The 18187-nt window shown below is 36.6% G+C and overlaps 1 protein-coding gene and 1 non-coding gene across 14 annotated transcripts in view; one reads left to right on the forward strand and one right to left on the reverse strand.

The window, feature by feature from the left end:
• Positions 1-18187, forward strand: part of ZDHHC20 (zDHHC palmitoyltransferase 20) — an 82468-nt gene that overhangs the window by 34039 nt on the left and 30242 nt on the right. For 10 of the 13 annotated variants that reach the window (XR_013447048.1, XR_013447050.1, XR_013447051.1 and 7 more), the window contains exons 3-7: positions 1564-1667; positions 7658-7778; positions 11698-11763; positions 16039-16108; positions 17924-17956. Coding sequence is in view for 9 of the 13 variants with exons in the window: in XM_078070581.1 (XP_077926707.1) it covers positions 1564-1667; positions 7658-7778; positions 11698-11763; positions 16039-16108; positions 17924-17956 (394 nt within the window). In the remaining 4 variants the exon portion in view is untranslated. The remainder of the gene's footprint in view (positions 1-1563; positions 1668-7657; positions 7779-11697; positions 11764-16038; positions 16109-17923; positions 17957-18187) is intronic. The other 3 variants (XM_078070575.1, XM_078070584.1, XM_078070579.1) reach the window with 1 other exon arrangement.
• Positions 10763-10870, reverse strand: LOC118544733 (U6 spliceosomal RNA). The gene has a single exon (XR_004921744.1). It is a non-coding gene; the product is annotated as a U6 spliceosomal RNA (small nuclear RNA).

Consider the following 18187-nt stretch of genomic DNA (forward strand, 5'->3'; position numbering starts at 1 on the left):
AGTTAAGCAACAGTTTATGAGCTGTTACACTGGCAGTGAAAATAATGAAAGAGAGGAACTAGAATTTGAGGTGCTTTGTGCTGATTAGCTGTGCGATGTGAGGAGTTACTGGGCCCTGGCTTCCTGTGGGACTCATGGTTCTGTTCTCTTTGACCATATGTGCACCAGTATAATTACAAAAGAAAAGGCTGGGTCCAACGAGTTGTTAATTGTTTTTTATCATTATTTTATTTAAAAAGAACATTTTTTAAAACCAAAAGTGAAAAGAGAAATAACCTCAGACAAAAGGAAGAATAGTACTTTGAATTGTTCTTTGCAGACCAGTGAAAACTTCTATCATTCCTTAAACTTGGGAAACATGGAAATAGGGAACGTGCAAAAAGAACCACATTTTGAGAGGAAAGATTCTTGGATAGTAATAATAATAATAGCCAGTATTGGGGTGCCTGGCTGGCTCAGTCAGTAAAGCGTGTGACTCTTGATCTCAGGATTGTGAGTTTGAACCCCAGTTGGGTGTAGAGATTACTTTTTTTAAAATGGCCAGTATTTATTAAGGATTTATTATGTGCCAGATGCTGTTTTAAATGTTTCTCATGTATTAGGTCATCAATATTAAGCAACTAGCTTTAATAAAACAAATTAAGTGCTTTAATTAAAGTCTGAGCAGATTAGAGGGGGCGTATAGTATGAAGAGGTAATGAATTCTAAAAATAATGGAAAAGGCTTATGTGGAAGAAGTAATATTTGATCTGAACTTTAAAAATGAGTAGAATTTCAAACTTTGAAGCTTGTGTCTGCTTTGTTTTCTTCATTGGATTTGTGGTGCCTCATTCCAAACAGAAAAAGTTAAGCACCTGGTAGATAGTTCTTGCTTCCTATGGAAACTAGTCCTACTTCTTTCAAAAAGAAAAACTGTAGAACACAACAAAAAGCCCTAAATTATATCAGTGATAAGTTAATATTTGGAGATAAAGATGTTAGAATGTTTATACTAATCCACTTGTGAAACAGTTATTGCAGAAATTTTAAATGGGTAAAAATTTTTCGTTAGTCTGTGTTGAAAGGAGAATGAAATTTAGTGTAATGTTTCTGGTTAATCCAGGAACTGAGTTTTTCAGATTACTCATTATCCACAATGGTGGGAACTTCCTTTATTACTTTGTAATTCCTTGAATTTAATGTTCATAGTGATGGAAGCTGTCTTAAATAATTTTTAAGTCATTTAAAATGTAATTTTTAGGAAGAGCTTGAAATTCAGTGAGTGAAGAGGGTGTTTCAACTTAAATGTTCAGCAGTTTAATAAAATCAAATCTCATCTCAGGCTACAAGTCTTTACTTACAAACCAGGCTGATAACCCTTAAATGCGAGAACTGAACGTTTCTTCGTATCTGTAATGGTAGGTCATTCAGATAAAGGAGTTTATAAATTTGATGTCTTCAGTAGGTTTGGATTAAGGTATTTATTGGATTAAGCCTCCTGACCCTAAATATTGTGTTTTAATGTAATGCTTTTTCCTGTTTTCACCTGGATTCAATGAAATGTTATTTGTTTTTATTTACCAGGAAAGGCCGTTGTTTACCTTGTGGCTTTCCATCTGTTCTTTGTTATGTTTGTATGGTCCTATTGGATGACAATTTTCACATCTCCCGCTTCCCCCTCCAAAGAGGTAAATTTAATGTTGGTAAATTACCAAATGCTGTAGCTAATTATGGAATTATTTTCCCTGTGTTACCTTTGTTAAAACTTTATTACATAATGCGTTTGTTCTGTTTCCGTTCATGAACTTGCTTGGTGACTCCACATTGTGAATGTGAGTCGTCAGCCTGGTCTCAGATACAGCCCACTGACTTAGCACACTAAAAGATTGACCATAGTTTACTTAATACTGCTATTTTTCTGCCATGCTATATAGTCTTAAAGACATACATTTTTTTACTGGACTAAAAAATCTTAAGGGACAGAATTGAGTTAGAAAAGTAGAGTGTATTTTTGGACACCTTAACATATTTTCTCAGGCCTGAACAAATATGCTGCAACTAAAGAAAGTTTTAATTGTGGGAAACAAATTGTCTAGGCTGTTGTTTGTTATACTTTAATATGGCTAGTGTTTCTTCTAATTTGAGGTTCCATTGGGAAAATAATGTGAGTAAATATTTATGTAGAGTAAATTTTAAGACCAGTATGTTTCTCTTGCCTTGACATAGCTGACTGAAATCTGGTATAACTAACTAGATGGCTAAGAATGTACCCTCTGGTGTTAGGATTATCTGAGTTTGATTTTCTGCTCTAACACATTACTTAATGTCTCTGAGCCTCCGTTTTCTTATTGGAAAATGGAGCTAACAATAGTGCCTGTTTCTGTAAGATGTTTGTGAGGATTGAGATTCAGATAAAGCTTTTAACACAGTACCTGCCACATGGTTGGCAATCAAATATTAGATGATGATGATAATTATTTCCACTCATATAAAATTCATCAAAATTTGTTAAAAATTATAGACCATATGTTTAAGATAATATCAACTTCCATTTAACTTTTTATAAAACATATATACAGAAAAGTATATATAAATGTATACCTGATGGATTTTCACAAACCAGACCTTGAGCAACCACCACCAAGTTGAAGAAACAGAACATTACCAGCATCTCATAAGCGTCCTCATGCTCCCTTCCAGCCACGAAACCCACTGTCCTGCCCCCTAATAGCATCAGTTTGTTTTGCCTAGTTTTGCACTTTACATAAATGGAATCATACACTCTGTGTTTGTGTCTCTGGCTTCTTTCATTAACATTCTGTTTGCATATTCATCCATGTTGTTGCATGTACTTGTGGAGCATTCATTCTTATTATTGTTTAGTATTCAGCTGTGATAAATAATAATTTAATTGCTCTGCTGTTGATGGGCAGGGGCATTTGGGTGGCTTCCAGTGTAAGGCTCTTATAAAGAGGGCTTCTGTAAACATTCTATAGCATATACCTATGTATATACTTACATATATATAGAGAGAGAAAGAATTCTTTTGGGTAGGTGCCTCGGATTGGAATTGCTGGATCATATGTTGTGTGTACATTCAGCATTAAGTAGAAAATGCCAGACAGTCTTTTGCACATTTTTTTTTCCCCTTGGATGCTTTTGTTTTAAGGGGTAGTGAAATCATCAATCAAACGTAGTGTTTCTTAAAATATATTCATCAGACATTTGGTAATAATTAGTCAGCTCTTAAAGTTATGTTACAAAATGCCATCCATATCTTCTTTTTTTTTTTTTTTTTAAGATTGATTTATTTTTAGAGAGAGAGAGCACATGTGTGCAAGGGGGAAAAGCAGACTCCCGGTAAACACTGAGCCCGACACAGGGGCTTAGTCTCATGACCCTGAGATCATGACCTGAGCCAAAACCAAGAAGCAGTCACTTAACCGACTGAGCCACACAGGCGCCCCACAAACTGCCATCTATATCTTAAGCTCCGAGTTGAAAAGGAGCTAATTTTATTTAATCATTTACTACTAATGATGGCTATTGAAAACATAGCATGTATAGAAGTAAATAGTTCTTGTTATAGGAAATAAAAAATAGAAAAAGAGGGGTGCCTGGCTGGCTCAGTCGTAAGAGAATGTGATTCTTGATCTTGGGGTCATGGATTCAAGCCCCATGTTGGGTGTAGAGATTACTTAAATAAATAAACCTTAAAAAAAATAGGATAAAAACAATTGGTAATACTTTTGAGAAGCAGTATAGTACAGAGTTGTGAAGGACTCAGACTCTGGCTCCACACTGCCCAGGTTCAACTCCTGCCTCTGCTACTTGCTAGCTGGGTGGCCTTGGAGACTTGCCTTAGCTGTCTGTGCCTCAGATCTCTCCTGTAGAATGAGGGTGATAGTAGTACATACCTTACGGGATTGTTGTTAAGTATTGAATAAATTAATAATATATGTAGTTAGTAATAATAATATATACTAAATAGTATATGTAAAGTGCTCAGAAGGATACATAGCACTTAATAAGTGCCATTTAAATGTTATTTATTTTGGTGGTTGTTTGTCATATTGCATCCATTTAGCATTCAGCCGAGGGCTTAAGCCTTTACATCCACTCCATCCTTCATGCTCCCCTATTCCTAGATGTTCAGCTGAATACCCAGGCCTGTGTCCATTGGCCCTGCTATGGCATGCTCTGCCTTCCCCGTCATAGAACTTACCATCTAGTTTCATAATTGCCTATTGACTTGTATGCACCACCTTATTATCAGTTTTTGAGGGCAGGGATCATTTTTATGGTGTCCTGCACTACATCCCTTTCCCCACTATTTAGCACATAGTGGGTGTTCACTATTGAATGAGTTAATTATTAAATCATCAAGGGCCAGCTAAGTTAAGATGCAGTGACAACCAAGAAAGAGCAGGAGTTTATGGTTCTCTTTCTAAATAAGCTTCCAGTGTGCTGACTGAGATAGCTCCTTACAGTGGTTACAGAGCCGTGAGGTCGCTCCTAGAGTAACTGTATTAACAGGACTCTGTGAGCTGAGAGGTTAGAGCAACACTTGGGAATCAGACCCAGGGAAATTGGTTGAGTCTGAATAGCAAAAACACTACATTTTTAGGAAAGTTAAGTTATAAATATGGGTATTTTTTTCATCCTTTGTCAGCAAGTACTTGGCACCTACTGTTTGTCAGACTGTGCTAGGCTCTGAGAATAAAAAGAACAAGAAAGACATGGTCCTTACATTTTAAAAGGAGAGACAGATGGTAGATAAGTAAACAAAATAATTATAAATTGTGATAAATTTAGATAACTTTAGAATAAGAACATGATGATATATTAAAGCGTAACAATGAAAGATACTAGAGGAAAAAGCTACCTTAAGTAGTATGGTCAAAGAAATCTCTGAGGAAGTGTCACTTAAACCAAGACTTTTGTAAGTATCTCTTTCACTAAAGTGTTAGCTTTTTGAAGGAAGAATCTTTGTTGCTTATTGCTGTATCTCCATTGCCTAGATTCAGACCTCGTATGTAACAGGCAGATTGCTAAATATGTGAATGAGTGAATGGTGAGGAGGCAGCATATGAAGAGCTGGCAGGCATCTTCCATCACTAAGTGTCATCTTTAAAAAGAAAATATGGCCCCATCACTTCTCTGGTAATCCTACAGAGGTTGCCAGTCAGCTACAAGATAAAGGTCATGCTCATTTGCATGGTACACAAGACCCTTAATGAACTAAAATCTTACTAACTTCATCTCCACTGCTTCTTCCTGGAACTCGGTAGTCAAGTAATGTTTTGCCCTGACTATACCATGCTATATTCACATCTTTGTGCTTTCTGTATGCTGCTCCCTTTACCAAGATTCTCTTTCCCTCCCTGTTTTCCTGGAAGATTCCTGTTTATCTCTCAAAACCCAGCATAGGTACCACTTCTTCCAAGAGTCTTTCATTGACAGTCCCCACCCCCTCCTAAGGGAATTTTTATCATACCTGGTAACATATTGTACTATGCTGATATGTAAGTTATATTTCTTTATTGACATGGCCAGCATTCCTACTGGACTGTAGAAATGTACTTTTGAAGGCAAGGGCCGTATTATTCATCTATGGATTCCTATTACCTGCGCAGTGCCAAGTTCTTAATTGGTATCTAATACATATTTAAATTGAACCATCTGAACACTGAATTTAAGATGATGGCATTTCATAGTTTGAATTCTGTTTTGTAGTTTTTAATGAAAACTAGATGTATAGTAATAATTTCCAAAGTCTAATCCATTTTAAATTTTGTTCCATTCCTCATCTAAAATTCTGGTGTCTCTTGAGATTTTCATTTTAAGTTTTTCATAATTTATAACATTAGTCCTTAAGGAAAAGTAATAATGTTGAGGCCTGGAATAGTACCACAGGCTAGAAATATGATAGCCCAGGGAAATCTGTTCAGATTTTACAAGGGAACTGTAAAATTTGATTGGAGCATCTCCTATCCAAATATACATTTATCATCATACCAAATGATTCTTATACTCTACTGTGAATGCTTCAGAGACACATGTCAGGGAAGAACTTTTAATTCAAACAAGTTACCAGTTAAAATTCTCTCAAAAGAGAATGGGCCATTTTGCAAAGTAGGGAAGTATTTCAGTACTTGAAAGTATTCACGAGGGAGTGGATCTCAGAAACGTCGTCTGAAGATTCCTACCTCCCTGGGAAGTTAGATAAGTGACCTCCAAAGTCTCAGCTTAAGATTATGGGAAACTTTTCTGACCTCTTTCTGTTCAATTTGTCTGTGTTAACTTCTCATGCCTTAGAAGTAAATTTGGGGATTTCTTATGCCATCAAGATTTGGTTGTGGGAACCAGGAAAGGTAATCTAAATAGATTCTTCTACATCCTAAACTGTGGTGTTTGGTCAGGTTAGAGTAACAGTCTGTAAAAAGCAAGAACAGTTATTTTACATTAGCAATATGGAGGGAAGCATGGTAGAGTAGAACTCAAAAGACTTGTATTTTAATATCAGCTCTGCCAATAATTGTACAATCTTAGAAAATTCCCTGAGCCTCTTGGTATCACTGTTCCCTCAGCCCAGAGCTCTTTCTACTACTATGCCAAACTGTTGCCTTGTTTGTAACAGGATAGGCTGCACTGATAAGCTAATACTATTATTACTGATGATGAAACATCAAGAGTATGGAAAGTTTTGGTAGTGAGTTAGCAGGTAGATCAAAATACTTGAATATAAAAACTCCATTCATGACTCTTTAGGCCTTTTCAAGCAAAACCTTGCTTTTGCTTGAAAAAAATTGAGACACAGTACAGTTAAAATATAAGACATGATCAAGAACAAGTCTCAAGCCATTTTTAGTTTAAAAGGAAATTCTGTGAAATAAAGACTGATAGAAACTGAAAGCTTTTGTTTACATGAAATTAGAGGCATAAAACTGAGGGTCCTTGAGATGCTGGGATGACGTGATAAGAGGAGCAACTATAAACAAGTCCTTTGTAAGGAAAATGCTATTTAAGAAATGAACTGGAGGCTGGCCACACTATGGGAATAAAAACTTAAGAAATGGAAACTAGAAATAGCATAAAGGAATTAACTCTTTGAGAAAAGAAGACTATGCTTGCTTTGACAATCCTTAATAATTTTGCAGAAAGTACTCCTATTGGTTAGCTCTTTAAAAGCTAAAACAGAGTAGTAAAAGAATGACTTGTTGACCTCACTGAAATATTTGGCCAGAAAATGGCTGGACCATGTGCCTATGATTTAACCTCTTAACCCAAAGCCAGTGAATCTTGGACATCCTTCCAAAAATTAAAATTTTCTTGACACTAATTTTCAAACATCAAAATTTTTACTAATAGAAAATATATATATTAAGCCCTTTTTGGTTGGGGGTATTTAATTTTTTCTGTAAAATACAAAGATGCAAAATTTTCTAGTTAACATTTTTTCCCATCACTAGTATAGAGGGCAAATATTTTTTAATCTGTCAAAGGTATGTAGTTTTGTTAAAATATACTTGATTTAGCTTCTTTAATTTGAAAATAAGTTTTGCCTTCATAGAAGAAAATGTGGTGTTTTTTTTTCTGTTCAGGATGAAACTTTGTTTTTCTGGGCATAATAGTTTATGGGATTAAAAAGAATTAATAGTTATTTCTCCTTTTATAGTTCTACTTGCCCAGTTCTGAAAAGGAACGTTATGAAAAGGAATTCAGCCAAGAAAGACAACAAGAAATTTTGAAAAGAGCAGCAAGGGACTTACCTATCTACACCACATCAGCTTCAAGGAGTAAGAAAAACCAGTCTTAAGCTTTCCTTGCCAAGGAATTTTTAAAATATGGTTAATCCTGCCAAGATATATCTGCATGATTTGACAGTTACATGGATATTGTGATTGCTACAGATAACATCTGCAAAAACAAGATTTTCCTGTGTTCTGTATCTTCTGTGGTATTTCAGATGTACATACATTTGTACATATATTGATACAGATTTTTTAAGGGGCTCACTATGAGCCTCTTCTCTCTGCATTTTTTTTTTCTAATTCAACCTCATGGCTAAAAATGTCACTTGTTATTCTTAGCAAACCATCATTTAGAAATTCTGGTTTGAATTTGAATATTGTGTGTCATCATGGAGTCATTTTTTAAAAAATCAAGAATGTGCTAACTTAGAATGGAGAGGAGTAAAAGACACAAAGGGGAAGAATCCTGTCAAGTTTTAAAACCAATACTCAAAAGAGCCAAAATTTGAACTCAGGTTTGTCTGGTTACAAAGATGTTGGTATTTCTACTCTCCCACTGCCTATTGACATAGGTGACTCCTGCGGCACCTTCCTTTTCTCAGGGTGACAGTCTTACAATACGAATGAATTTATGAGTGGCCAGTGTAGTCACTTAAGTATAGGAAATGGTTTTAAGTTCTGTATTATATACCTCATGAGTTTTGTTCAAATACAGGATAATATAATAGCTAACAATTATTTTGTACTTTACACATACTCATTTAAACTTCACAACAGCCCTTTGAGGTAGATACTATTGTCTTCATTTTACAGATGAGGAAACTGAGACACAGAGAGGTTTATAACTTGTTTGAAGCCATATGTAGAAAAATGGATTTAAATCTGGGTGCTCTGGCTCTAGAACCCACTATGCTGTTCAGCTCCGAGGGGAAATAAGAGGAGCTTTACCTTTGTATAGTTATGTGCAAGTCGTGGCTAAGGAATGTGACTAAGTTTGTACAAGATTTTAGGAGGGGATATTTGACTGACTTAAATTTTTCATGCATTTAATACTCTTCTTTTTGCATGACTAATATATTGCTGTACATAACAAAAACATGAATTTCAAACCAGACCCAAGCTTTTCCAGTACTAGTGTAGTGAAAGTCACTAACTTTCTAAGTTCTTGTTTCCTTATTTTATTTTTTATTTTATTGGTTTTTTGGTTTTGTTTTGTTTTGTTTTTTGAGAGAGAGAGTGCAAGTGGTGGGGGGCAGACGGAGAGCAAGAGAAAGAATCTTAAGCAATCTCCACGCCTGGCGTGGAGCCCAGTGTGGGCTCAATCTCACAACCCTGAGATCATGACCTAAGCCAAAATCAAGAGTCAGATGCCTAACCGACTGAGGCCCCCAGGTGCCCCTTTGTTTCCTTATTTTAAAAGGAAGATAAGAATATCTACATCTTTGGGTTAGTGGAAATATTAAATGAGATACATAAATGAGATATATACATTTAGTGTAGATCTTGGTATTAATAATAAATTTTCAGTAAATGGTTAGCTAATATAAAATAATCCTTTTTTATATTCAATTATGAAAAGTCTGATTTATAATAATTATTTCTACTTATAGTTCTGTAGATTAGATGTTCTTTACCCAAAGTCTAAGACTTCAGAGAATTTATGAATTCTGAGATGATATGCAAAGTTGTGGGTACATGTAGTGTTCAAAATACCCCATTCATACCAAGATAATCTGATTTTCAGAGCAGTATGTGTGGCCTGAAGAGTTAATAGCCACTGATGTAACATCTTTACACTAAGGCTTTCCTCTACTCTGAATAATACCCTTCATCTATTCAATATTATACCAGAATTATGCTAAACACTTTACTGGTGATTATCTAATCCTCAGAACAACTCTGAGGGAGGTGCTGCACTTGTCTTCATTTTAGAGATGAAGAAATGAGGCACAAAGTAGGTGTCCAAAGTCCCCGAGTAATAAGATTTATAACTTACCTTCTGACTACAGGCAGAGTCCCTGCTCTTGAGCACCATTTTATACTGCATTTCTATTGCTTAGAATTCCAAACTTTGGGAGTTTTTATCTTTTTTCTTATTATAGAAATAATATGCATTCATTCTTTAAAAAACAAAATTACAGAAATACATATTATAGAAAGTAGACTTTTCATAGAGCAGAGACGGGTGAAAGTGATGGAGCTGCCTCCACACGGAGGAGGGGTGGGGGGCTTTTCACCCAGTTCCTTTTTGGGCTTTTTTGAACCATGTGGAGAGATTATTAGCTATTCAGGAAACAAAATGAGTCTGTCTAGACCTTCTCCCTCCACAGTGTGGCTCCAACCGACATCTCTCTCTAGCTTTGTCCCACACTGTTCCCTTGCATCACCTCTGTGCTAAAAGCACTCTTGTCTTTCCCCACCTTTTTTATTCTTTTTCTCTGCTTAGAACAATTATTTTTTCCTCTCTAAATCCAGTTTAAAGCTTTAATTCAATGTCTGCTTCTTTTTACCCATTTCTATTCACTTGAGCAAGAAGTGATTTTTTTAAAGATTTATTGTGCTCGCTTCGGCAGCACATATACTAAAATTGCAATATTTTTTTAAAGATTGATTTATTTACTTGAGAGAGAGAGCGCGCGCGGGAGCGTGCGTGCGTGCGTGCATGCGGTGGGGGGGGGAGGGGCAGAGGGAGACAAGCGGACTCCCCACTGAGGGGGAAGCCTGACATGAGGCTCCATCCCAGGACCCTGAGCTCATGACCTGAGCCAAAATCAGGAGTCAGTCACTTTAACTGACTGAGCCACCCAGGCGCCCCAAGAAGTGATTTTTAAAGTCTTCTCTGAACTTCTCAAATTCTTACCTTGTAGGTCATAAATCACTGCCCCATAGTTATTTCTATTTATGTCACTTACTCGACCTTATTCTAAGACTCTGGGAGTCAGGAATTTTTCCCATGGTCTCTAACAAAGTGTCTTGATTAAATAGGCCCTCAGTAGGTATTTGTTGAATGAACCTCTTCCTGGGTATTCACCTTATTGGCTGTTTATTCACTTTTTGAATGTCATTCTCACGCAGAGGCCATGTTAATCTTATCTGTATTGTGCCAGTTTTAGTATATGTGCTGTCAAAATGAGCACTGTTTATCACTTTTAAATCTCCCTAGTTTTCTCTCTTTCACTGATTTTCCCCGTCATAGTCTGACTTTGTATTTTATCAGAAATAATTTTTTTTAAAGATTTTATTTATTTATTTGACAGAGAGAGAGAGAGCACAAGCAGGGGGAGTGGCAGGCAGAGGGAGAAGCAGGTTCCCCACAGAGCAGGGAGCCCGATGTGGGACTCGATCCAGCACCCCGGGATCATGACCTGAGCTGAAGGCAGACACTTAACCGACTGAGCCACCCAGGCGCCCCGAAATAGTAATTATTATTATCATCCTAGTAACACCTGCTTTATTGAGAATCTGATATGTTCCAGGAGATTTATATTTAATCTGCACAATAGTCCTTTACACTTGGTATTATTTGCACGTACAGAAGAGGCAATTGAGGCTTATGGAAAGTAAGTTACTGACTCAAGGTCACAAGCTAGTAAGTGGGAGAGCTAGCATCTGACCTAACTGGTGACAGAGTCCCTGCTGCCAGTGCACCTTTACAAACTGGCTTTTCCAGAGCATATCAGTTTCCTCTTGGTATGTGTGTTCTCATCCTTTTTTTTTTTTTTAAGACTTATTTATTTATTTGAGAGAGAAAGAGTGTGGGGGTGGGGGTTAGAGGGAGAGAGAGACTTTAACAGACTGAGCTGAGCATGGAGCCTGACACGGGGTTCGATCCCACAACCCTGAGATCAGGACCTGAGCTGAAACCAAGAATCGGCAGCCTACCTGACTGTGCCACCCAGGCGCCCCTTGTCCTTTGTTATATTTGCATGAAGATTACTGACCTTTTTCTTCTCTTCTCCCCCAGTTTGCTCCTATAACACTTGCGTCTCCACTGAAAAAATCACAGCCAGTTTCTTCCCTTTGCTCTCAGGTATATGTCAAAGTATATCTCTCTTAAAAACAACAACAGTTTGGTTCAGATTCTGTTCTAACCGCCATTATATTTTCTCTTCCCTTTGAGTTAGATCCTCTTATAAGTTGTCTGCACCCAAGTCCTCTTTTCCTTCCCAGCTAATACCAGGCAACTGGCTTCCATTATCCCTACCCAAGTTCAGTGACTTTTGTCATTCTGGCTTCTTGAAAAGCTTTCTTCTTTGTGCTTTTCTGTTCTAGTTCTGTTTCTTAATCCTTGAATGATTATTCTTCCTCCTAAATTTTTTTTAATTTTTCTGTTTCTTAACCTCACAAGGGTGCCTTGCCCTTATTCTTTTCATACTGTTCCTTCGGCTTTTGTTTTCACCTCTGGAATTCTGACACTAGGATATTGTGATTATTAGTTTATTGTGTCTCAGTTTGTTTTCTTTAGTAGTTTTCAGGAATGAGTTCACTTTTCTGAATATGAATTAAAACAGGTTCAAGGATATTGTCACACTAGCGCTCATTTGCATTCCAGACCCTTTCTTGTATGTGAGGAAAAGGGGTGGAGTTGCAGCTGCACACCAGGATCACTAGTCTATCTAGAAGCCTACAGTCTAGCTGCACGAGGGCTGCAGCATTCTTCCTGATGTTTCAGAGGGAAGAACCTGCAGACCTCTCCCCCAGAGCACCCTGTAGCCATTATTCAAGGATTCATCCCTCTTGGCATGTGTCTACCCATTCAGCATCTCCAGCTTGGTCATTTTCTAGGTTAGTTGCACTGATATGTCTGTTTTCTACGTGTATCCATGGGACTGGGTGAGCTTAGAGTCCTCCTACTTCATCACCTTCCTGGCTCCCACCAGAATAGCTGTCCTTGAGTGACCTATTATCCAAACCTACAAACCCAAATAAAACTGGATTCATCAGTTCAAAATTTAATACCATCAAGCAATAGTTGTCACATGGTAGAAACTCTCTAAATATTTGTTGAATGAAGGAGAGAATGAATAAATGAAAAACATCCTGCCCCACTCTCCCTACTTCCCCCAGACTGAGCTTATTTCTGCCGTTGGCAGCCTTGTTCATTTCAGCACCCGAGACTAGAAACTGAAGTTTGCCGATGGCTCCTTTTTCCTCGGTTCTTCTGTCTACTCTGTCATCAGGATCCTTCGAAAGTCTTCCTCAAAGGTCTGTTCAGTTTGGTCTCATCTCAGGGCAAAATTCTCATCTCAGAATTTTGAGTGGAAGTATAGAGGAAAAAGAAAATAAGATACTCCTGATCCTCATCTTACCACTAATTCAGCCTTTGGGCAAATTACTTTCTCTTGATATTAGGGTGTTTTTCATCTGTAGAATGGAGATATCAACTAGGAGATTTCTACTGTCCTTTATAGCTTTACTTTTTCTACATTGTATGGTTTTATCTCCCTCATGTCCAACCCAGGTGAGGTGTTATAGAACACACCCTCAGTAAACTATAGCTTATTCTTTTAGGTGGATATTTATATACATTCCCTTCATCTTAAAGATATTTTTGTTGAAATAACAGAAGTAATACATGCCATGATTTAAAAAAAAATTTTTTTTAGGGGACCAGATGAAAAGTGAGGGGCACCTGGGTGGCTCAGTTAAGCATCCAACTCTTGATCTCAGGGTCTGACTCTTGATCTCAGCTCAGGTCTTGATCTCAGCGTCATCAGTTCAAGCCCTGCTTTGCGCTCCATGCTGGGCATGGAGCCTACAAGAAAAAAAGAAAGAAAAGTGAGTTTACCCTTCACCCCAGCACTACTCTCCGGGGGCACCCTGTATATCTTTGCAGGAATTTTTTATACTTGGCAGAGTATTGCATAACTTATGTACAATTAATTAATATATTTTAACAACTAGAGTAAATAGATCTTAACCAATACAAATTTGGTTACCTGGATAGTGCCTTTTAGCAGGTATAACTTACAACATTACTTCAAAATAACACTTTGTCTCTCTTATATGTTAATTCACATCTGGAAGGTGGATGCATTTTATTGGGATATGTAAAGAAAAAAAATATGTGTTCTTATTCCCCTCAGACATGTGAAACATGCTACATATCCAGACTGTTCAACAATTTGCTTTTTTTCCATGTGATATATTTGCATTTTTCCAACTGAGGGTACATGTGTATTTTGTATGGAAAATTCTTGTTAAAGTCTACATAGTATTCCACTGTATGGATATATCAAAATGCTTTGCCATTTGGATAATTCAAGTTATTCATAGTATTTTGTTATTAAAAACAATGCTGTAGTGAACACGTCTATAGAATTTTCTAGAAGTAGAAATGCTGAGTCAGAGAACATATACATCTTAAATTTTTATTAATACTGCCAAATTTCCTTCCAAATAGATTGTAATACATGACATGATTCATGCACTTTTTAGAGGGTATACTTAATTTAAATTTTTATTTGAACCTATTTTCTACGCTATTGCTATGTTTGTTAGGATCACAAGTAACAGGCAACAGCTTCAGCTTTTTAACTCCTTTCACCCCAAAAAGCTACCAAAAAATATGAAATGGTGTCAGAAATTGGTGGGTATTTCCTGTATGTGAAGGGCAGGACTACAAGAAAGAACTGGAACCCATAATTGGAAAGCCAAAACTGGGACTCTGTGCAGCTTATTTCTTCTTGTTTCTGTGTATCTGTTTCATTTTTAACACTATCTCCCTGCAAACAAGTTTTTATTTTTTATCCAGTTCACATGGCAAAATATCACCATCACATGTTACCCAGTTGCGGCAGCATGCAGCCATAACTCATTCTCAGTCCCAGTGCTGAATCCATAGGAGAGAGAGCATGAACTAGAAGCACGCAGGGTGGTCTGAACTCATTTCCCAGAGAAGGAGAGAGTGGCTTATCAATCAAGCAGATACCTCCAAAGAAGCCATTTACAATATCAAGTAGAGTATTTGCCATTTAAGTGCTCTAAATCCAAAAATGTTTCAACTATTTGTGAAAGATCAATAGTAATTTGCCTTGTTGCCAAGTCAGTACAGTTTGTTTGCTTTAGAGGCCATCATATAGAGAACAATTAGCGTCTAACTATAATGTTGTTATTCTCTATTCATCCATAATAATGGCTTTTAAGGTACTTTTTGATTTGTGAAGTCTTGGGACATTTCCCTCGTGAATCTCAAAGATTTATGTGTCACTTATTGAAATTTCAAAAACCGAAACTTAAGGTTCTGTACGATACACAGACTCTGATGGAACTCTTATTCCAGTGGACTTCTCTTGAATTTTTTTTTAATCAGAGTACTTGAGCTGAAAACAAGTCTTACTTGATCTGATTTCTTATTAATCTCTGACGTCATCTCTGACCTCCTTTTCACCCTGTTCCAGGCACACCACACCCTTCCCTATTCTTTAAACAAACTAATCATGCTCCCACCTCAAGGCCTGTCCTCTGCTTAGAATCCTCTTTTTCCCAGTGTGACTTAGTAACCCCCTTCCTTCAATTTCAGTTTTCTCAAATGTCTCTGAAATTACAGTATACAATATCCCAATTCCCCCTCCCTGCTTTATTTTTCTTATTAGCACGTATCACTAATATACTATTTATTTGTTAACTTATTTAGTACTCCCCATCTTCTCCAAAAGAATATAAGTTCCATGAAGGCAGGGATTTAAGCCTAGAACAGTATCTGGCACCTAATAGGTGCTCATGTTTTGAATGAATGAACATATAAATTGGGCAGCAGTAACGTATGTTAGAATTGAGTGGGAAGAAGTTCAGGGTTGTTTGTTTTTAAAAATGTTGTCTTGATTTTGCTATTTGGGATAGGGATGGGAGATAAAAGGTTGTGGTTTTGTTTTTCTTGAAAAAGCTATTTTATAATGTTAAAAACAAAATCCCACAGGGTGCCTTAAAAAGTTTAAGCACATTCATTTTGCGATATTTTAGTATAGACAATGTATTATAGTAGGAAAAAAAGCTTGAATCGGGACTTCGTAAATCTGAGTTATGCTACTACCTGACTAGGTGTTTGACCTTGTGCAAGTCACTTACTTGCTATAGATCTCCTTTTCCATCTGAAAATTGCTGGGCGCTGTTCTATTTCTGAGGTTTCCTTCTACCTCTTGACATTTTGTTTTCAGAAGCTCTCTAATGCATTTTGGTATTATTTTAAAATTACTAGTTATCAATTTCACAGAATTATTTGTAAGAGAAATGAAAGCAAATTATATAGTCAAATTAACTAAGCTTATACATCCTTCAACAATTTCCTTTTAATTCTTAAATATAGCCATCAGGTATTGTGAAAGATGTCAGTTGATTAAACCTGACCGGGCACATCACTGCTCAGCATGTGACATGTAAGTATTACTTGTTTGTTTCTATTTAACCCTAGCACTGGAAATTGGTGACAGGGGAATGGAAGGGGAAGGAATATTTCATATGCTTTACACTTAGCAAGAACACTGTATCCTCTCCCTTTATTTGCTATGTATTCTGGGCTAACAAAAATATTTATGTAAGCTAGAATATACTTTGAAGTAATCTTGATTAACAGTTCCTATAATAGTTGTTAAAATATTCTTCCTATGCTTATGCTTAATTTAATATTGATGAGCAAGTAAGTAATAACCCCCTTGAGAAAGATAACTTTATTTCCTGGATTAAAAAGACTCACTGAAAAAAAAAAAGACTATCATGACAATTTTCTTATTTTTACTGTTAATATTAAAACCTAACAAACCACAAAAATATTGTTTTCAATTACCATCTGTGACATTGTTCCCAGAAAATTTTGATTTTTTTTTTGTGTGTGTGTGTGTGTGTGTGTGTGTGTGTGTGTGCCCTTGTGAGAACGTAGTGTGTTGAAGGAAACGTCCATAGTTTGGGAATCTCTACTAGTCCTTGAACTTTAGTTAGACAGGCTGTTTAACATCCTGGGTATTAGTTTATTCATTTCCTATATTGCAGCAGTCGCCTCTTATCTGCCTGGGGATCTATTCCAAGACCCCCAGTGGATGCCCGAAACTAGATAATACCAAACCCTACATATACTATACATACACCTATGATAAAGTTTAGTTTATAAATTAGGCACAGTAAGAGATTAATAACAATAGCTAATAATAAAATGGAACAATTATAGCAATATACTGTAATAAAAGTTATGTGAATGTGGTCTCTCTCTCAAAATGCCTTCTACTATACTCACCCTTATTGTGATGAGATGAAGGGAGGTGAATGAGGTAGGCACTGTGACATAGCATTAGGCTACCATTGACCTTCTGAAGTATGTCAGAAGGAGGATCATCTGCTTCTAGACCTCGGTGACTGTGGGTAGCTGAAACCAGGGGAAGCTGGATATGGGGGTGACTATGGATAAGGGGGACTGCTGTATTTAAGATGTTCTATAGTCTAACTTTATACAAATCTAGATTGCGTGTATTGGTGATGAGGCAAATTTGGAGGGGTTTTTTTATTATAAAAGTACAGTAGTGCTTATCCATGGAATAAAATTTTGTAAATTATATGGAAAAAATAACCATCTATAAGCCTATCATTGTTAATATTTTAACATATTTGCTCCTAAAGTTTTATTTTTATGTGTTGTGTGTGGTTAAAATAGCATAGGGATTTCTGTATTTCATTTTATCTCCCTCAGTAATTTGTAAGCTGGACCTATCTAATTTACCTAGTGCTATATGTACTATATCATATTAAAATGTCATTTGGTATGGTTCAAGGCATTTGGCTATGCTCAGCTAAATTCCCAGTATTAAAAATCATCTCTTAACTATAAAAGGTCTTGTGGAAATGCCAGAACTTTTCTCTAACCTAATGTTTACTGGGTTAGTTTTTCTTTATTTTTTTAGAGAGGGAGCAGGGGAGAGAGAGACAGAGGCAGAGGGGGAGGGAGAGAGAGAATCTTAAGCAGGCTCCACCCCCAGCATGGAACCCAATGCAGGGCTCAGTCTCACAGCCCTGAGATCATGACTTGAACTGAAGTCAAGAGTCGGACACTTAACCCACTGAGCTACCCAGGCACCCCTCGGTTGGTTTTTCTAAGATATTATTTGTAAAGGTAAAAATTTAAGCCAAAGAAAGAGAAAACTATCAGAAATTAAAATTAGGGGAATTTTTATGCAAGGATTCTCTTATGTTTATTTGTTTTTTAGATGTATTCTTAAGATGGATCATCACTGTCCTTGGTATGTATAAAAAAGAGGAAATCACATTGGGGGTGGAGAGGTGGGAAGGAGAGAATTGGAGGTAAATTACCACAGCATTCCTAAATTTTGAAGGTCAGTTCAATTACTCGATTACTCAAGGTTGAATTAGTCCTACTTATATGCATATTTATGTATGTACATGTTTATATTAAGTGTATTCCTTTAAATATATACTTTGATGTTAGTAACCCAAGTAAGTATATATTAAGA

This window comes from Halichoerus grypus, chromosome 4 (assembly GCF_964656455.1).
Source record: "Halichoerus grypus chromosome 4, mHalGry1.hap1.1, whole genome shotgun sequence".
NCBI lineage: Eukaryota > Metazoa > Chordata > Mammalia > Carnivora > Phocidae > Halichoerus > Halichoerus grypus.